The 19,723-nt window shown below is 46.9% G+C and overlaps 1 protein-coding gene across 1 annotated transcript in view; it reads left to right on the forward strand.

Moving 5' to 3' along the window:
* Window positions 1–19,723, forward strand: part of LOC141106805 (uncharacterized) — a 156,837-nt gene that overhangs the window by 124,649 nt on the left and 12,465 nt on the right. The window contains exons 12-17 of the mRNA XM_073597732.1: window positions 23–516; window positions 2,920–5,434; window positions 17,201–17,335; window positions 17,669–17,761; window positions 17,851–18,078; window positions 18,174–18,315. Coding sequence (XP_073453833.1) covers window positions 23–516; window positions 2,920–5,434; window positions 17,201–17,335; window positions 17,669–17,761; window positions 17,851–18,078; window positions 18,174–18,315 — 3,607 coding nt within the window. The remainder of the gene's footprint in view (window positions 1–22; window positions 517–2,919; window positions 5,435–17,200; window positions 17,336–17,668; window positions 17,762–17,850; window positions 18,079–18,173; window positions 18,316–19,723) is intronic.

The following is a 19,723-nucleotide window of genomic DNA, read 5'->3' on the forward strand; positions in this document are numbered from 1 at the left end:
GAAGCCGTATTCATGTCCGCAGTGCGGGAAGTGTTTTTCCATCATTGGGCACTTCAACGTCCACATGAAACTGCACAGCGGAGAGAAGCCGTTCTGCTGTCCGGAGTGCGGGAAATCCTACAGCCGGAAGACCGGGCTCGTGGCACACATTAGAAGCCACACGGGCGAGCGTCCCTTTTCGTGTTCGGAGTGCGGGAAAAGCTTTGCGCTGAAGACCCGACTCTGCAAACACCAGAGAAGTCACACGGGCGAGCGGCCCTTCCCCTGCTCCGAGTGCGGGAAGTCTTACAGGCGGAAGGACGAGCTCGTCGTTCACATGAGGAACCACACGGGCGAGCGCCCTTTTCCCTGCTCCGAGTGCGGGAAAGCCTACAGGCGGAAGGAGGACCTCGTGGTTCACATGAGAAGCCACACGGGCGAGCGACCCTTCTCCTGCTCGGAGTGCGGGAAAAGCTTCCCGCAGAAGTCGCAGCTTCTCGTGCACCAGAGAAGCCACGCGGTCGAGCGTCCTTTTCCGTGATCGGAAGTGCGGGAAGTGTTTACTTTATAAAAGAGATCTTGTTTTTATACCGAGGAGCGATACGAGAGAGCAACTTTTAGTGCGGGAATAGTTTTTGTAAAGGAAAACTTTTTGGACACGAGAAAAGCCACAAAGGGGCGAAGTCGTCTTTTCTGTTCATAGTGTGGAAAGTGTTTTATTGATAACCTTGAGAAGTCATTGTTTTCATAGTGTGGGAAACTTTTTTACTTATAATGGCACAATTCATGGACACCAGTAATACCAGCAGGGGTCAGAGTCTTCTTTCCCATCGATTGTGTGGAAAATGTTTTTATTGATAAATCGGACTTTGCCAGAAAAGCCGCATAGGAGACCATCTTTTTTCTATGCTCCCAGTGCGGGAAATGTTTCACTTATAAAGGAAAACTTTTTTAGACACCAGTAAAGCCACACGGGTCCAAGTCTTCGTTCTTCTCCGTAGTGCGGAAAGCGTTTCATGGATAAAACAGAACCTCGCTATTCACCAGAAAACTCCCGTGGGAGAGCATCTTCTTGTTTTTATGCTTCATAGTGCGGGAAATGTTTGATGAAAACCCCCTTCGGGGCAAAAGAATTGAACGTTCCTCAAGTCTAGAAGGAAACCATTAAAGGTTTATTTCTCGTAAACGTTCAGAAGATTTAGTCAACGTGCTTCTGGGGGGGGTTCAGGAGAACCTCAAAAGCTTTGATGGTGGTGAAGAGCGAAGATCGGAGACGATCCCGGAGAGGACTTTGTATGGAGATCAGTGATAGGAGGACTGAGCCCCTGAAACGCGTTGGGTATACACTACATTACCAAAAGTATTGGGACGCCTGCCTTTACACACACATGAACTTTAATGGCATCCCAGTCTTAGTCTGGAGGGTTCAATATTGAGTTGGCTCCGCCCTTTGCAGCTATAACAGCTTCACCTCTTCTGGGAAGGCCGTCCACAAGGTTTAGGAGGGTGTCTATGGGAATGTTTGACCATTCTTCCAGAAGAGCATTTGTGAGGTCAGGCACTGATGTTGGATGAGAAGGCCTGGCTCGCGCTCTCCACTCTAATTCAACCCAAAGGTGGTCTTTTGGGCTGAGGTCAGTCACGTTCCTCCACCCCAAACTCCCTCATCCATGTCTTTATGGACCTTGCTTTGTGCACTGGTCCAAATCATTTGGTGGAGGGGGGATTATGGTGTGGGGTTGTTTTTCAGGGGTTGGGTTTGGCCCCTTAGTTCCAGTGAAGGGAACTCTTAAGACGTCAGCCTACCAAGACATTTTGGACAATTTCATGCCCCCAACTTTGTGGGAACTGTGCAGGCCAGTCAAGTTCCTTCACCCCAAACTCCCCTCATCCATGTCTTTATGGACCTTGCTTTGTACACTGGTGGGCAGTCATGTTGGAACAGGAAGGGGCCGTCCCCAAACTCTTCCCACAAAGTTGGGGGCATGAAATTGTCCAAAATGTCTTGGTATGCTGACGCCTTAAGAGTTCCCTTCACTGGAACTAAGGGGCCAAGACCAACCCCTGAGGGGCCAAGCCCAACCCCTGAGGGGCCAAGCCCAACCCCTGAGGGGCCAAGACCAACTCCTGAAAAACAACCCCCACACCATAATCCCCCCCTCCACCAAATGATTTGGACCAGTGCACAAAGCAAGGTCCATAAAGACATGGATGAGCGAGTTTGGGGTGGAGGAACTTGACTGGCCTGCACAAAGTCCTGACCTCAACCCGACAGAACACCTTTGGGATGAATTAGAGCGGAGACTGTGTGTCTTTATGGACCTTGCTTTATGCACTGGTCCAAATCATTTGGTGGAGGGGGGATTATGGTGTGGGGGGAGGGGGGATTATGGTGTGGGGCTGTTTTTCAGGGGTTGGGTTTGGCCCCTTAGTTCCAGTGAAGGGAACTCTTAAGGCGTCGGCATACCAAGACATTTTGGACAATTTCATGCTCCCAACTTTGTGGGAACAGTTTGGGGACGGCCCCTTTCTGTTCCTAAATACGTGCTCACCAGTGCACAATGCAAGGTCCATAAAGACATGGAGGAGCGAGTTTGGGGTGGAGGAACTTGACTGGCCTGCACAGAGTCCCGACCTCAATCCGATTGAACACCTTTGGGATGAATTAGAGCGGAGACTGCGAGCCAGGCCTTCTCGTCCAACATCAGTGCCTGACCTCACAAAGTTTCCTTCCACTTCACAATTATGAGCCACTTTGTGTTGGTCTATCACATAAAATTCCAATAAAATACATTTATGTTTTTTGGTTGTAACATGACACAATGTGGGAAATTTCAAGGGGTATGAATACTTTTTCAAGGCACTCTACATCCTTATCTGAGTATTTCTCATTTACAACGGGAGTGACGACCCATCATAAATGGCTTATCCGGCTTTAAGGGAAATTAAACATCTTAGTTGGCATCTAACCATATCAGTACAGAGACAGAACGCTGGTCATCAGAGACCTGCTCATGAGGTTCATCACATATCCCGTCATATCACACTTATCAGTCATCAGAGACCTGCTCATGAGGTTCATCACATGTCCCATCATATCACACTTATCAGTCATCAGAGACCTGCTCATGAGGTTCATCACATGTCCCATCATATCACACTTATCAGTCATCAGAGACCTACTCATGAGGTTCATCACATGTCCCATCATATCACACTTATCGGTCATCAGAGACCTGCTCATGAGGTTCATCACATGTCCCGTCATATCACACTTATCAGTCATCAGAGACCTGCTCATGAGGTTCATCACATGTCCCATCATATCACACTTATCGGTCATCAGAGACCTGCTTATGAGGTTCATCACATGTCCCATCATATCACACTTATCAGTCATCAGAGACCTGCTCATGAGGTTCATCACATGTCCCGTCATATCACACTTATCGGTCATCAGAGACCTGCTCATGAGGTTCATCACATGTCCCGTCATATCACACTTATCGGTCATCAGAGACCTGCTCATGAGGTTCATCACATGTCCCGTCATATCACACTTATCGGTCATCAGAGACCTGCTCATGAGGTTCATCACATGTTCCGTCATATCACACTTATCAGTCATCAGAGACCTGCTCATGAGGTTCATCACATATCCCGTCATATCACACTTATCAGTCATCAGAGACCTCCTCATGAGGTTCATCACATATCCCGTCATATCACACTTATCAGTCATCAGAGACCTCCTCATGAGGTTCATCACATATCCCGTCATATCACACTTATCAGTCATCAGAGACCTGCTCATGAGGTTCATCACATGTCCCGTCATATCACACTTATCAGTCATCAGAGACCTGCTCATGAGGTTCATCACATGTCCCGTCATATCACACTTATCGGTCATCAGAGACCTCCTCATGAGGTTCATCACATGTCCCGTCATATCACACTTATCGGTCATCAGAGACCTACTCATGAGGTTCATCACATGTCCCGTCATATCACACTTATCGGTCATCAGAGACCTGCTCATGAGGTTCATCACATGTCCCGTCATAGCACACTTATCGGTCATCAGAGACCTGCTCATGAGGTTCATCACATGTCCCGTTATATCACACTTATCAGTCATCAGAGACCTGCTCATGAGGTTCATCACATGTCCCATCATATCACACTTATCAGTCATCAGAGACCTGCTCATGAGGTTCATCACATGTCCCGTCATATCACACTTATCGGTCATCAGAGACCTGCTCATGAGGTTCATCACATATCCCGTCATAGCACACTTATCGGTCATCAGAGACCTGCTCATGAGGTTCATCACATGTTCCGTCATATCACACTTATCAGTCATCAGAGACCTGCTCATGAGGTTCATCACATATCCCGTCATAGCACACTTATCGGTCATCAGAGACCTGCTCATGAGGTTCATCACATGTCCCGTCATATCACACTTATCGGTCATCAGAGACCTGCTCATGAGGTTCATCACATGTCCCGTCATATCACACTTATCGGTCATCAGAGACCTCCTCATGAGGTTCATCACATATCCCGTCATATCACACTTATCAGTCATCAGAGACCTGCTCATGAGGTTCATCACATATCCCGTCATATCACACTTATCAGTCATCAGAGACCTGCTCATGAGGTTCATCACATGTCCCGTCATATCACACTTATCAGTCATCAGAGACCTGCTCATGAGGTTCATCACATATCCCGTCATATCACACTTATCAGTCATCAGAGACCTGCTCATGAGGTTCATCACATATCCCGTCATAGCACACTTATCAGTCATCAGAGACCTGCTCATGAGGTTCATCACATATCCCGTCATAGCACACTTATCGGTCATCAGAGACCTGCTCATGAGGTTCATCACATGTCCCGTCATAGCACACTTATCAGTCATCAGAGACCTGCTCATGAGGTTCATCACATATCCCGTCATAGCACACTTATCAGTCATCAGAGACCTGCTCATGAGGTTCATCACATATCCTGTCATATCACACTTATCAGTCATCAGAGACCTGCTCATGAGGTTCATCACATATCCCGTCATATCACACTTATCAGTCATCAGAGACCTGCTCATGAGGTTCATCACATGTCCCGTCATAGCACACTTATCAGTCATCAGAGACCTGCTCATGAGGTTCATCACATATCCCGTCATATCACACTTATCGGTCATCAGAGACCTGCTCATGAGGTTCATCACATGTCCCGTCATAGCACACTTATCAGTCATCAGAGACCTGCTCATGAGGTTCATCACATATCCCGTCATATCACACTTATCAGTCATCAGAGATCTGCTCATGAGGTTCATCACATGTCCCGTCATATCACACTTATCGGTCATCAGAGACCTCCTCATGAGGTTCATCACATGTCCCGTCATAGCACACTTATCCAGGCCTCGGTTATAAAACCTATGAAGACCCATCATAAAACGCTTAGTAGGCATTAGGGGAATATACATCCTTGTCTGAGTATTTCTCATTACAGCCGGAGTGACGACCCGGCGGAAATGTGTTAACAAACAGTGGAATGCAGAATTGACATTTGTGGGTGAATATGCCGAGTCACAATTTAAAAACATGTTTCATAACTCGTGAGCTGATAACATTACATCAAGAATCTGTACTTATTCCATTGTATCAACCATTCACCAGCATTTTAGGATTAAACACACTATATTATAAGGTGCAGGAGGCAAATGAGGCGCATTCCATCTCCTAGGGAATATATCCACGAGCATAATTTGTTCCAGAAACATGTTTGTAATCCAAAGCACTTGTATATCAAAGCAAGTTTCCCCACAAGAAATAATGGAAACTCAGATGATTCGTTCCACAACCACTGCTGGCGTATGCAGTACTGTATGTGGCCAGAGGTGCGGGGGCGCTGCTGAGTGCAGTACTGTGTGTGGCCAGAGGTGCGGGGGCACTGGTGTATGCAGTACTGTATGTGGCCAGAGGTGCGGGGGGGTGCTGGTGAGTGCAGTACTGTATGTGGCCAGAGGTGCGGGGGGGTGCTGGTGAGTGCAGTACTGTGTGTGGCCAGAGGTGCGGGAGTGCTGGTGTATGCATTACTGTATGTGGCCAGAGGTGCGGGAGTGCTGGTGTATGCATTACTGTATGTGGCCAGAGGTGCGCGGGTGCTGGTGAGTGCAGAGGTGCGGGGGTGCTGGTGTATGCATTACTGTATGTGGCCAGAGGTGCGGGGGCGCTGGTGTATGCAGTACTGTATGTGGCCAGAGGTGCGGGGGTGCTGGTGTATGCATTACTGTATGTGGCCAGAGGTGCGGGGGTGCTGGTGTATGCATTACTGTATGTGGCCAGAGGTGCGGGGGCGCTGGTGTATGCAGTACTGTATGTGGCCAGAGGTGCGGGGGTGCTGGTGTACGCAGTACTGTATGTGGTCAGAGGTGCGGGGGTGCTGGTGAGTACAGTACTGTATGTGGCCAGAGGTGAGGGGGCGCTGGTGTATGCAGTACTGTATGTGGCCAGAGGTGCGGGGTGCTGGTGTATGCAGTAATGTATGTGGCCAGAGGTGCGGGGGTGCTGGTGTATGCAGTAATGTATGTGGCCAGAGGTGCGGGGGTGCTGGTGAGTGCAGTACTGTATGTGGCCAGAGGTGCGGGGGTGCTGGTGAGTGCAGTACTGTATGTGGTCAGAGGTGCGGGGGTGCTGGTGTATGCAGTAATGTATGTGGCCAGAGGTGCGGGGGTGCTGGTGTATGCAGTAATGTATGTGGTCAGAGGTGCGGGGGTGCTGGTGTATGCAGTAATGTATGTGGCCAGAGGTGCGGGGGTGCTGGTGTATGCAGTAATGTATGTGGCCAGAGGTGAGGGGGCGCTGGTGTATGCAGTAATGTATGTGGCCAGAGGTGCGGGGGTGCTGGTGTATGCAGTAATGTATGTGGCCAGAGGTGAGGGGGCGCTGGTGTATGCAGTAATGTATGTGACCAGAGGTGCGGGGGTGCTGGTGAGTGCAGTACTGTATGTGGCCAGAGGTGCGGGGGCGCTGGTGTATGCAGTACTGTATGTGGCCAGAGGTGCGGGGGTGCTGGTGTATGCAGTAATGTACTGTATGTGGTCAGAGGTGCGGGGGTGCTGGTGTATGCAGTAATGTACTGTATGTGGTCAGAGGTGCGGGGGTGCTGGTGTATGCAGTAATGTATGTGGTCAGAGGTGCGGGGGTGCTGGTGTATGCAGTAATGTATGTGGTCAGAGGTGCGGGGGTGCTGGTGTATGCATTACTGTATGTGGTCAGAGGTGCGGGGGCGCTGGTGTATGCAGTAATGTATGTGGCCAGAGGTGAGGGGGCGCTGGTGTATGCAGTAATATATGTGACCAGAGGTGCGGGGGTGCTGGTGAGTGCAGTACTGTATGTGGCCAGAGGTGAGGGGGCGCTGGTGTATGCAGTAATGTATGTGGCCAGAGGTGCGGGGGTGCTGGTGAGTGCAGTACTGTATGTGGCCAGAGGTGCGGGGGTGCTGGTGAGTGCAGTACTGTATGTGGCCAGAGGTGCAGGGTGGCGCTGGTGTATGCAATACTGTATGTGGCAGGAGGTGAGGGGGCGCTGGTGTATGCAGTACTGTATATGGCCAGAGTACATTTTCTGGTGCTCCAACACATGTTACGTCCACCCCCACCCAGCTGGGAGTGTCTCTGAGCGTCTCCGAGTTCTCCAGCGCCCCCGGACCTCTGGCCACATACGGTAATACATACACCAGCGGCTTGAGTCCTACTAGTCTTGTGAGACAGCGCTCGCAAATAAAGTCAGGATTTAAAGAAAAATATAACTCGTCTTACGAAACGCTCGTTTACCACGTTACTCGCAAACCGAGGTATCGCTGTATCTGCGTTCATTCAATAGATAATTCTGTATACTGGTTTCCAGGCTGTCAAAATTGTGCATTTAGAAAACTATCTGAAGGGGTGGGACCTGCACAATCATGAACATTTTTGGTGTCCCCTCCACCACTCCTCAGACCCCTTCATTAGGGAAGGAATTTGAGTCAACACCTTCCTCCTCGACCAGAAAAAGATACATCAGCAGTCGGGGCCCTTCCTATACCATTGAATCAAAGAATATCTGCCAAGAGTCTTCTATCTTGAGATCCTTTTTATGTACAATTTACTGGATTGTTTTAGAAGAACCCGGGACTTGGCTTTCATTTGTATTCTATTTTGTTTACTGTCGTATTATTGTCTCTCTCTTCTGCTGTAATATATTATTCTGTAGATGTTTCTTCTGCACTAATTTTCCTTTTCCTTATTAAACAAAATTTTTAAAAAATGGTTACACTTATTTCTAATGTGCGAAGTCAGTAAAGAATTCTCGTCTCTTTGAAGAGCTCTACTATGGTGGAAATCTCTGAAGCATTCCTGTCTGCGTGGCATTGATTGTTATGAAGGATCGTGTCGCTGATAAAGCACGTGATGGTCATTGTCCTCCCACTACATGGTTGCCTGCAACTACATACTACTCATTGTCCTCCCACTACATGGTGCCCTGCAACTACATACTACTCATTGTCCTCCCACTACATGGTGCCCTGCAACTACATACTACTCATTGTCCTTCCACTACATGGTGCTCTGAAACTACATACTACTCATTGTCCTCCCACTACATGGTGCCCTGCAACTACATACTACTCATTGTCCTCCCACTACATGGTGCCCTGCAACTACATACTACTCATTGTCCTCCCACTACATGGTGCCCTGCAACTACATACTACTCATTGTCCTCCCACTACATGGTGCCCTGCAATTACATACTACTCATTGTCCTCCCACTACATGGTGCCCTGCAACTACATACTACTCATTGTCCTCCCACTACATGGTGCCCTGCAACTACATACTACTCATTGTCCACCCACTACATGGTGCCTTGCAACTACATACTACTCATTGTCCTTCCACTACATGGTGTCCTGCAACTACATACTACTCATTGTCCTTCCACTACATGGTGCCCTGCAACTAAATACTACTCATTGTCCTCCCACTACATGGTGCCCTGCCCCTACATACTACTCATTGTGCAAAATCAGTAAAGAATTCCCATCTCTTTGAAGAGCTCTACTATGGTGGAAATCTCTGAAGTATTCCTGTCTGCGTGGCAGCGAGTATTACAGGATTTCATTAAAAGTCAAACTTGTTAAATTGATTGTCATGAAGGATCGTGTCTCTGATAATGAATGAGGTGGCAGATATTATAGTATGTAACGGGATAACTGCGGATGGATCTGTTCTATTGACAGCTGTCCAAGCTTGGTTTTCCTATGACTTAGGGTAGGTTTCCTCTCCCTTCATACTGTATGTGTTTGGGACAAAATGACCCCAAAGGGGACATGCAGAGCCAGAGAGGTCGATAAAGAGGGAACAGGTGGTCCTCCCATAAGAGGCCCTGGCCCCATTGGATCAACAGGGGGACTCTGCTCTCTCCTCTTCCCGGAGTACGATATGTCTCCTCATACTAACATATACACCCCCCAGTGCCAGTGTGGAGCCCCACTGGGACTGACAGCTGGTTGGCACTCTCACAGGATCGCAGGCTTCTCCCCAGGTGGATGGAGGTGGTGGACAGGGACGGGGATATGGTCACTTCCCCCCATTTTCTCAGAGGTGGCTGCTTCACTCTGGGTGAAACTGCTGAAAATGTGGTGGAATTGAAAAGGAACAGAGATGTGTCTTCCACCTTCAGCCACGCAGTAAAAATAATGAAGGGGAAGGCTTCCCCCTGTAGATATTCCCTCCATCTGTCCCTCTGCAGCCCCTGCCCTGCCACTGCATACTGCTTACTGGCCTGCCACTGCATGGTGCCCTGCAACTAAATACTATTCATTGTCCTCCCACTACATGGTGCCCTGCAACTACATACTACTCATTGTCCTCCCACTACATGGTGCCCTGCAACTACATCCTACTCATTGTCCTCCCACTACATGGTGCCCTGCAACTACATATTACTCATTGTCCTCCCACTACATGGTGCCCTGCGACCAAATACTACTCATTATCCTCCCACTACATGGTGCCCTGCAACTAGATACTACTCATTGTCCTGCCACTACATGGTTCCCTGCAACTAAATACTACTCATTGTCCTCCCACTACATGGTGCCCTGCAACTACATCCTACTCATTGTCCTCCCACTACATGGTGCCCTGCGACCAAATACTACTCATTATCCTCCCACTACATGGTGCCCTGCAACTAGATACTACTCATTGTCCTGCCACTACATGGTGCCCTGCAACTAAATACTACTCATTGTCCTCCCACTACATGGTGCCCTGCAACTAAATACTACTCATTGTCCTCCCACTACATTGTGCCCTGCAACTACATCCTACTCATTGTCCTCCCACTACATGGTGCCCTGCAACTACATCCTACGCATTGTCCTCCCACTACGTGGTGCCCTGCAACTACATCCTACTCATTGTCCTCCCACTACATGGTGCCCTGCAACTACATACTGCTCATTGTCCTCCCACTACATGGTGCCCTGCAATTAAATATTACTCATTGTCCTCCAACTACATGGTGCCCTGCAAATAAATACTACTCATTGTCCTCCCACTACATGGTGCCCTGCAACTACATCCTACTCATTGTCCTCCCACTACATGGTGCCCTGCAACTACATCCTGCTCATTGTCCTCCCACTACATGGTGCCCTGCAACTACATCCTGCTCATTGTCCTCCCACTACATGGTGCCCTGCAACTACATACTACTCATTGTCCTCCCACTACATGGTGCCCTGCAACTACATCATACTCATTGTCCTCCCACTACATGGTGCCCTGCAACTACATATTACTCATTGTCCTCCCACTACATGGTGCCCTGCGACCAAATACTACTCATTATCCTCCCACTACATGGTGCCCTGCAACTAGATACTACTCATTGTCCTGCCACTACATGGTGCCCTGCAACTAAATACTACTCATTGTCCTCCCACTACATGGTGCCCTGCAACTACATCCTACTCATTGTCCTCCCACTACATGGTGCCCTGCGACCAAATACTACTCATTATCCTCCCACTACATGGTGCCCTGCAACTAGATACTACTCATTGTCCTGCCACTACATGGTGCCCTGCAACTAAATACTACTCATTGTCCTCCCACTACATGGTGCCCTGCAACTAAATACTACTCATTGTCCTCCCACTACATTGTGCCCTGCAACTACATCCTACTCATTGTCCTCCCACTACATGGTGCCCTGCAACTACATCCTACGCATTGTCCTCCCACTACGTGGTGCCCTGCAACTACATCCTACTCATTGTCCTCCCACTACATGGTGCCCTGCAACTACATACTGCTCATTGTCCTCCCACTACATGGTGCCCTGCAATTAAATATTACTCATTGTCCTCCAACTACATGGTGCCCTGCAAATAAATACTACTCATTGTCCTCCCACTACATGGTGCCCTGCAACTACATCCTACTCATTGTCCTCCCACTACATGGTGCCCTGCAACTACATCCTGCTCATTGTCCTCCCACTACATGGTGCCCTGCAACTACATCCTGCTCATTGTCCTCCCACTACATGGTGCCCTGCAACTACATACTACTCATTGTCCTCCCACTACATGGTGCCCTGCAACTACATACTACTCATTGACCTCCCACTACATGGTGCCCTGCAACTACATCCTACTCATTGTCCTCCCACTACATGGTGCCCTGCAACTAAATACTACTCATTGTCCTCCCACTACATGGTGCCCTGCAACTACATACTACTCATTGTCCTCCCACTACATGGTGCCCTGCAACTACATACTACTCATTGACCTCCCACTACATGGTGCCCTGCAACTACATCCTACTCATTGTCCTCCCACTACATGGTGCCCTGCAACTAAATACTACTCACTGTCCTCCCACTACATGGTGCCCTGCAACTACATACTACTCATTGTCCTCCCACTACATGGTGCCTTGCAACTACATACTACTCCTTGTCCTCCCACTACATGGTGCCTTGCAACTACATACTACTCATTGTCCTCCCACTACATGGTGCCCTGCAACTAAATACTACTCATTGTCCTCCCACTACATGGTGCCCTGCAACTACATACTACTCATTGTCCTCCCACTACATGGTGCCTTGCAACTACATACTACTCATTGTCCTCCCACTACATGGTGCCTTGCAACTGCATACTACTCATTGTCCTCCCACTACATGGTGCCTTGCAACTACATACTACTCATTGTCCTCCCACTACATGGTGCCCTGCAACTAAATACTACTCATTGTCCTCCCACTACATGGTGCCCTGCAATTACATACTACTCATTGTCCTCCCACTACATGGTGCCCTGCAACTACATACTACTCATTGTCCTCCCACTACATGGTGCCTTGCAACTACATACTACTCATTGTCCTCCCACTACATGGTGCCTTGCAACTGCATACTACTCATTGTCCTCCCACTACATGGTGCCCTGCAACTAAATACTACTCATTGTCCTCCCACTACATGGTGCCCTGCAATTACATACTACTCATTGTCCTCCCACTACATGGTGCCCTGCAACTACATACTACTCATTCTCCTCCCACTACATGGTGCCCTGCAATTACATACTACTCATTGTCCTCCCACTACATGGTGCCCTGCAATTACATACTACTCATTGTCCTCCCACTACATGGTGCCTTGCAACTACATACTACTCATTGTCCTCCCACTACATGGTGCCTTGCAACTGCATACTACTCATTGTCCTCCCACTACATGGTGCCCTGCAACTAAATACTACTCATTGTCCTCCCACTACATGGTGCCCTGCAATTACATACTACTCATTGTCCTCCCACTACATGGTGCCCTGCAACTACATACTACTCATTCTCCTCCCACTACATGGTGCCCTGCAACTAATTACTACTCATTGTCCTCCCACTACATGGTGCCCTGCAACTACATACTACTCATTGTCCTCCCACTACATGGTGCCTTGCAACTGCATACTACTCATTGTCCTCCCACTACATGGTGCCCTGCAACTAAATACTACTCATTGTCCTCCCACTACATGGTGCCCTGCAATTACATACTACTCATTGTCCTCCCACTACATGGTGCCCTGCAACTACATACTACTCATTGACCTCCCACTACATGGTGCCCTGCAACTACATCCTACTCATTGTCCTCGCACTACATGGTGCCCAGCAACTACATACTACTCATTGTCCCCCCACTACATGGTGCTCTGCAACTACATACTACTCATTGTCCTCCCACTACATGGTGCCCTGCAACTACATACTACTCATTGTCCTTCCACTACATGGTGTCCTGCAACTACATCCTGCTCATTGTCCTCCCACTACATGGTGCCCTGCAACTACATACTACTCATTGTCCTCCCACTACATGGTGCCCTGCAATTACATACTACTCATTGTCCTCCCACTACATGGTGCCTTGCAACTACATACTACTCATTGTCCTCCCACTACATGGTGCCTTGCAACTACATACTACTCATTGTCCTCTCACTACATGGTGCCCTGCAACTACATACTACTCATTGTCCTCCCACTACATGGTGCTCCCATCCTTGTCAAAACATAGTTCCCTTGCACTTCATTTTGCTCACTTCCCCACCCTGCCACTACATACTACTCATTGTCCTTCCACTACATACAGTTACAGACTGACCTCGTACTTCATATTGCTCACTGCCCCTCCACTATATACTGTTACTGACTGACCTACCACTACATACTACTTATTGCCCTGCCACTACATAGCACTCACTATCCTACCCTGCTGCTGACTAAGTGCCACTACATACTGCTTACTGCCATACCACCAGAAACTTGCTGACTGACCTGCCACTACAAACTGCTCACTTACTGCCCTGCCACTACATACTGCTCACTTACTGCCCTGCCACTACATACTGCTCACTTACTGCCCTGCCACAGCATACTGCTCACTTACTGCCCTGCCACTACATACTGCTCACTTACTGCCCTGCCACTACATACTGCTCACTTACTGCCCTACTAAAGGAGTGAACGGCAATCACACATCATTACGTAAGTGCCATTCCATTCTGGAAGAATTCTCACCCCCACCAAAATAAGAAGTAGTATTTGCTGTAAAAGGGGTGACTCCATGGACCATGTATGGACATGACCATATTTTGATCAGTGAAATCATGAGAACTGTTTTGCATGGCGAGATCGGGTTTCTGTCAGCAGGGCGATAGGTGGTGCTAAACAGGAATTACATCTCTGTATGACGTGATTGATGGTGGATATATACCAGGGAACGTTTTTGGGGGTTTTTTTATAATAAAGAATGTGTCAAAAAGTTTTCAAAAGATATCATTTTAATCACCAGACTTTGGCAATTATTTTTTGGGGTAAGCATAAGGGGGTTGGTTGCTCAAATTTCGTAAATACTGGGTTGGGAAAAAAATTATATAAAAATTCCTTTTTTCTATTTTTTTTTTACATTTTTATATATACGGCACACAAAATTGCTAACAAATACATCTCTGTCTGTTTCCCAAAAAATTGTATATTACCACAAAACCCAAAATATATAATGTGCTGGACTGAGACATCACCAAAAATTTTTTAAAAAAGGGGGAGAAGAAGGCCTGGGGTTAATGTAAGAATGCTCAATGACCGCAGTGCCTATAATTGCCACAAGATGGTGATCTCGCTTATTACGAGGGGACGCACACAGCAAGTCTCTATGATATCTACAGACAGGAAGTGATGTCAGGTATAAATAAGTTCCCGGAGAGAGGGAGGAAGTAGAGAGGAGGCGTTGTTGGGATAAACGAGGAGGCGATAGGATATTATAGTAAGTAATATAATGCGAATATGATAACTACAATCACATAAATGAATATATAAATCTAATATTTACCTCCATACACTCACGTATCAATATTTATTATATAATCAATACATATAAGAAGCAGATCTAATTTTGGAGACCATCAACATATACCCTTACGTACTACGTCTGGGTTTATTGTAGTTATATGTATCCACCAGCACCGGGAGCCGATATACTCAGCGTCAGGAACGTGGAAACAGTATAAAGAAGACTCGTCTGAATCTGCCCTACGACGGCCACCATGTGACATTACTGCGTACTGCCGAACATGTCATAGCACCTCACCAGGACTTGTCAATGATCTGACACACTTGCCGATCAAGCCGTACTTCAGGGTTCCTGGTCATCCAGTCAGTCTTTGAAATTGTATATGTCTTGGGTTGCAGTTTTGGGCTGTTCTGGGTAGGATGGAGGAGGTGATGTTTGGGTGAAGCTTATTTGAGGCTGGTATTGGTTGTTGTCAGTGGTCCGGAGGGTTTAAGGTGACCGGGACTTTTGGAGAACTTGATATGTTCCAGTTTTTGGAGGCCACGGGTTGGGGAAGACTAGGATAGATCTTGGGTCCAATGAAGGGGTGGATTTTCTTTATTTGACTGTTTTGTACATAAGCATGTTATATTGGGACAACAAGTGGGCAATTGTGCCCCTTTATAGCCAAAAATTCCTCCTTTGCTGCAGCAACCTCCCCCCAGGAACTCCTCTTTGCATCGAAATACATACCAGACCTCAGATACAGATGCACCCAACATATTGAGGCAAGACCTACTAATCTTCCCCTTGACTGTCATGTAATACATCAAAACCAAGAAGGAGCCTGGGAGAACTTTCCTTGGCTTGGTTCTCGAGATCCAACAGGGGTTGGTACTGCAGAACCCTGGGTAACGCAGAAATATGCTTTTGGTGGGGGTGTCTACTTTGGATATAGCCATGTTGGGAGTGCTTTGGGACCGCACCCCAACCTCCCCCCACTGAAAATACATTCTAATATCACCTTTTTGTTTTCTTTTTGATATTCAGAATAATGAGCACACCAAGAGCTTTCTTTTCATTGTGGAGTGTGGAGTGCACTTGGATGTGAAGATAATAAAACTGATCTAACATTTTCAGTTTATGACCCATCAACGAAGAGGAGTGTCCTGTACAGAGCACATAATCACCTCAATGAAGATGGAGGAGAACCGGAGTCAAAGCCTGGAGAAGATATTACACTTCACCCTGGAGATCATCTACCTGCTGACCGGAGAGGTGAGGAGGATTCTGGGAGGTCACATGACATTACTCTTATCTCTATTAATAAAACACAGACCTGACCGGAGAGGTGAGGAGGATTCTGGGAGGTCACATGACATCACTCTTATCTCTATTAATAAAACACAGACCTGACCGGAGAGGTGAGGGGGGATTCTGGGAGGTCACATGACATCACTCTTATCTCTATTAATAAAACACAGACCTGACCGGAGAGGTGAGGAGGATTCTGGGAGGTCACATCACATCACTCTTATCTCTATTAATAAAACACAGACCTGACCGGAGAGGTGAGGAGGATTCTGGGAGGTCACATGACATCACTCTTATCTCTATTAATAAAACACAGACCTGACCGGAGAGGTGAGGAGGATTCTGGGAGGTCACATGACATCACTCTTATCTCTATTAATAAAACACAGACCTGACCGGAGAGGTGAGGAGGATTCTGGGAGGTCACATGACATCACTGTTATCTCTATTAATAAAACACAGACCTGACCGGAGAGGTGAGGAGGATTCTGGGAGGTCACATGACATCACTCTTATCTCTATTAATAAAACACAGACCTGACCGGAGAGGTGAGGAGGATTCTGGGAGGTCACATGACATCACTCTTATCTCTATTAATAAAACACAGACCTGACCGGAGAGGTGAGGAGGATTCTGGGAGGTCACATGACATCACTCTTATCTCTATTAATAAAACACAGACCTGACCGGAGAGGTGAGAAGGATTCTGGGAGGTCACATGACATCACTCTTATCTCTATTAATAAAACACAGACCTGACCGGAGAGGTGAGGAGGATTCTGGGAGGTCACATGACATCACTCTTATCTCTATTAATAAAACACAGACCTGACCGGAGAGGTGAGGAGGATTCTGGGAGGTCACATGACATCACTCTTATCTCTATTAATAAAACACAGACCTGACCGGAGAGGTGAGGAGGATTCTGGGAGGTCACATGACATCACTCTTATTGGTTTCTCAATACAGAGTTTTCCTCTTGTGAAGTATGGGGATTATATGACCATCAAAGTGCCTCAATATCGCTCCCTAAAATTTAGAGACCGCAACAGACAAAAGATTTGGCACATTATCAGAAAGATGTCTGAGCTGCTGACAGGAGAGGTGAGGAGGATTCTGGGAATTCTGGGACATTATCCAGTAACAGACAAGGGATGTGTCTGGATGGTGACTGTATCATTGTGTGTGTCAGGTTCCTATAAGGTGTCAGGATGTCACTGTCTATTTCTCCATGGAGGAGTGGGAGTATTTAGAAGGACACAAGGATCTCTACAAGGACGTCATGATGGACAATCAGCCGCCCCTCACATCACCGGGTAAGAGGAGACTTTATTGTAAAGGAGAGAGCAGTACGGAGGGTCCACCTAGATCCCCCATCATCTGATAAACACATAGAAACAATGTATTCAGTCAGTGTGTGTGTTTCCTACAGATGGATCCAGTAATGGGAACCCACCAGAGAGATGTCCCCGTCCTCTGCATTCCCGGGATTCCAAACAGGAAGGTCACACCATCCCTCACCATCATCAGGTAGATGAGGAACAATCACTGATAGTATCATTAGGATCTGTACATTATCTGCATTGTTACTATTGATGTCATTTTTATTATATATTCAGAGTGGAAACCTGAGAGATCCTAAAGTTGTTGTTAAAGAAGAGATAAAAGAAAGGAAGCATAAGGATGGGGTGATGAAGGAATCAGACATTAGAAAAGGACACAAAGATCTGTACCAGGACACCATGGTGGAGTCATCCAGCTACGGAAACCCACCAGAGAGATGTCCCCGTCCTCTGTATTCCCGGGATTCCACACAGGAAGATCACACCATCCTTCACCATAACAAGGTTAGTGGAACGGAGCATCCAGAACATGAAAGTATATTTGTCTTTGTGGTCTCACATCATTAGAGCTTATATTTCCAACCCTTCTCTTGATTTAGAGTGGAGATCCAATCGATATGAAATTTGAGGTTAAAGCAGAAGAAGAAGAGAGGTATGTGAGGGATGATCAGCAGTCTATGGAGGAGGATGGAATAACGGGGACATTTATAGAGGAGGACACTCCTACAGAGATCAGCACAGGTGGGTCATTAACACTAAATACATTCCTCCATCCATACTGCTCACTGATTGGTCCAGAGTAGGGCAAGGACTGGGTGATATCAGCCTGTAATCCCCTGGTCACTTTCCTGAGCTGTGTTCCCCGTCCTGTATTCCTGTATTTCTCTCGGATAATCTTCCTTCTCTGTCCTGCAGACACAATTTATGTATCTAGACTGGATTTATGGAGATTCTGGGGTTCAGCTGGCAGCAAAATGTTGATTTTCACCATAGGTATTCCTCAACCTATGAACTTAGGGCATGTGCCTTGGATGTCCTGCCCCCCCGCCCGGGTCTAGCAAGATCTCTGACAAAACAAGTCTTTCTGGACTATTTGCTCTGTTATTTGCCAGCAGCTGGGTGTGGCGATCCTGTGGATCCTGAGACTTGTGAATCTCTGCATGCATAGTTCTAGATCTAGTGCAGTCTCAGGAGATGGGGGGCAGTTGTGTTGAATCTCTGCAACTTTCTGTAGATAAGTAAGCTATCAATGACCCAAAGTAAGGACACTGATCACCAAACATCAACACATGGACTTACCCCTGATCATTGCACTTTGCTGTAAAATTACATAGTCCTGACCAGTAAACATTACATAGGCCTGATTGTTGTATCTTATACTCTATGTTGTACATTACATACTCCTGACCCCTGCACTATATACTCTGTTGTACATTACATACTTCTGACTCCTGCTCTATATACTCTATGTTGTACATTACATACTCCTGACCCCTGCACTATATACTCTGTTGTACATTACATACTTCTGACTCCTGCTCTATATACTCTATGTTGTACATTACATACTCCTGACCCCTGCACTATATACTCTATGTTGTACATTACATACTCCTGACCCCTGCACTATATACTCTATGTTGTACATTACATACTCCTGACCCCTGCACTATATACTCTGTTGTACATTACATACTTCTGACTCCTGCTCTATATACTCTATGTTGTACATTACATACTCCTGACCCCTGCACTAAATACTCTATGTTGTACATTACATACTCCTGACCCCTGCACTATATACTCTATGTTGTACATTACATACTCCTGACCCCTGCCCTTTATACTCTATGTTGTACATTACATACTCTTGACCCCTGTACTATATACTCTATGTTGTAAATTACATACTCCTGACTTCTGCTCTCCCCCCTCTGCTATATATACACATAATATGTATTCTCTTTTGTTACACCCATTTCCTACCAGCTGGACATTTTATATCTGATGATTTGTGTCAGGGAATGTCTGAACGATTAATTTAGTCAGCTATATCAATTGCTTAATCGATCGAAGGGCAACAGTGTCTCCAATACAAAAAAAATATCTACAAGAATGAATTAAGCTGACTTATTAAAATATTGATGAT

Source organism: Aquarana catesbeiana, linkage group LG08 (assembly GCF_042186555.1).
Source record: "Aquarana catesbeiana isolate 2022-GZ linkage group LG08, ASM4218655v1, whole genome shotgun sequence".
NCBI classification, from domain to species: domain Eukaryota; kingdom Metazoa; phylum Chordata; class Amphibia; order Anura; family Ranidae; genus Aquarana; species Aquarana catesbeiana.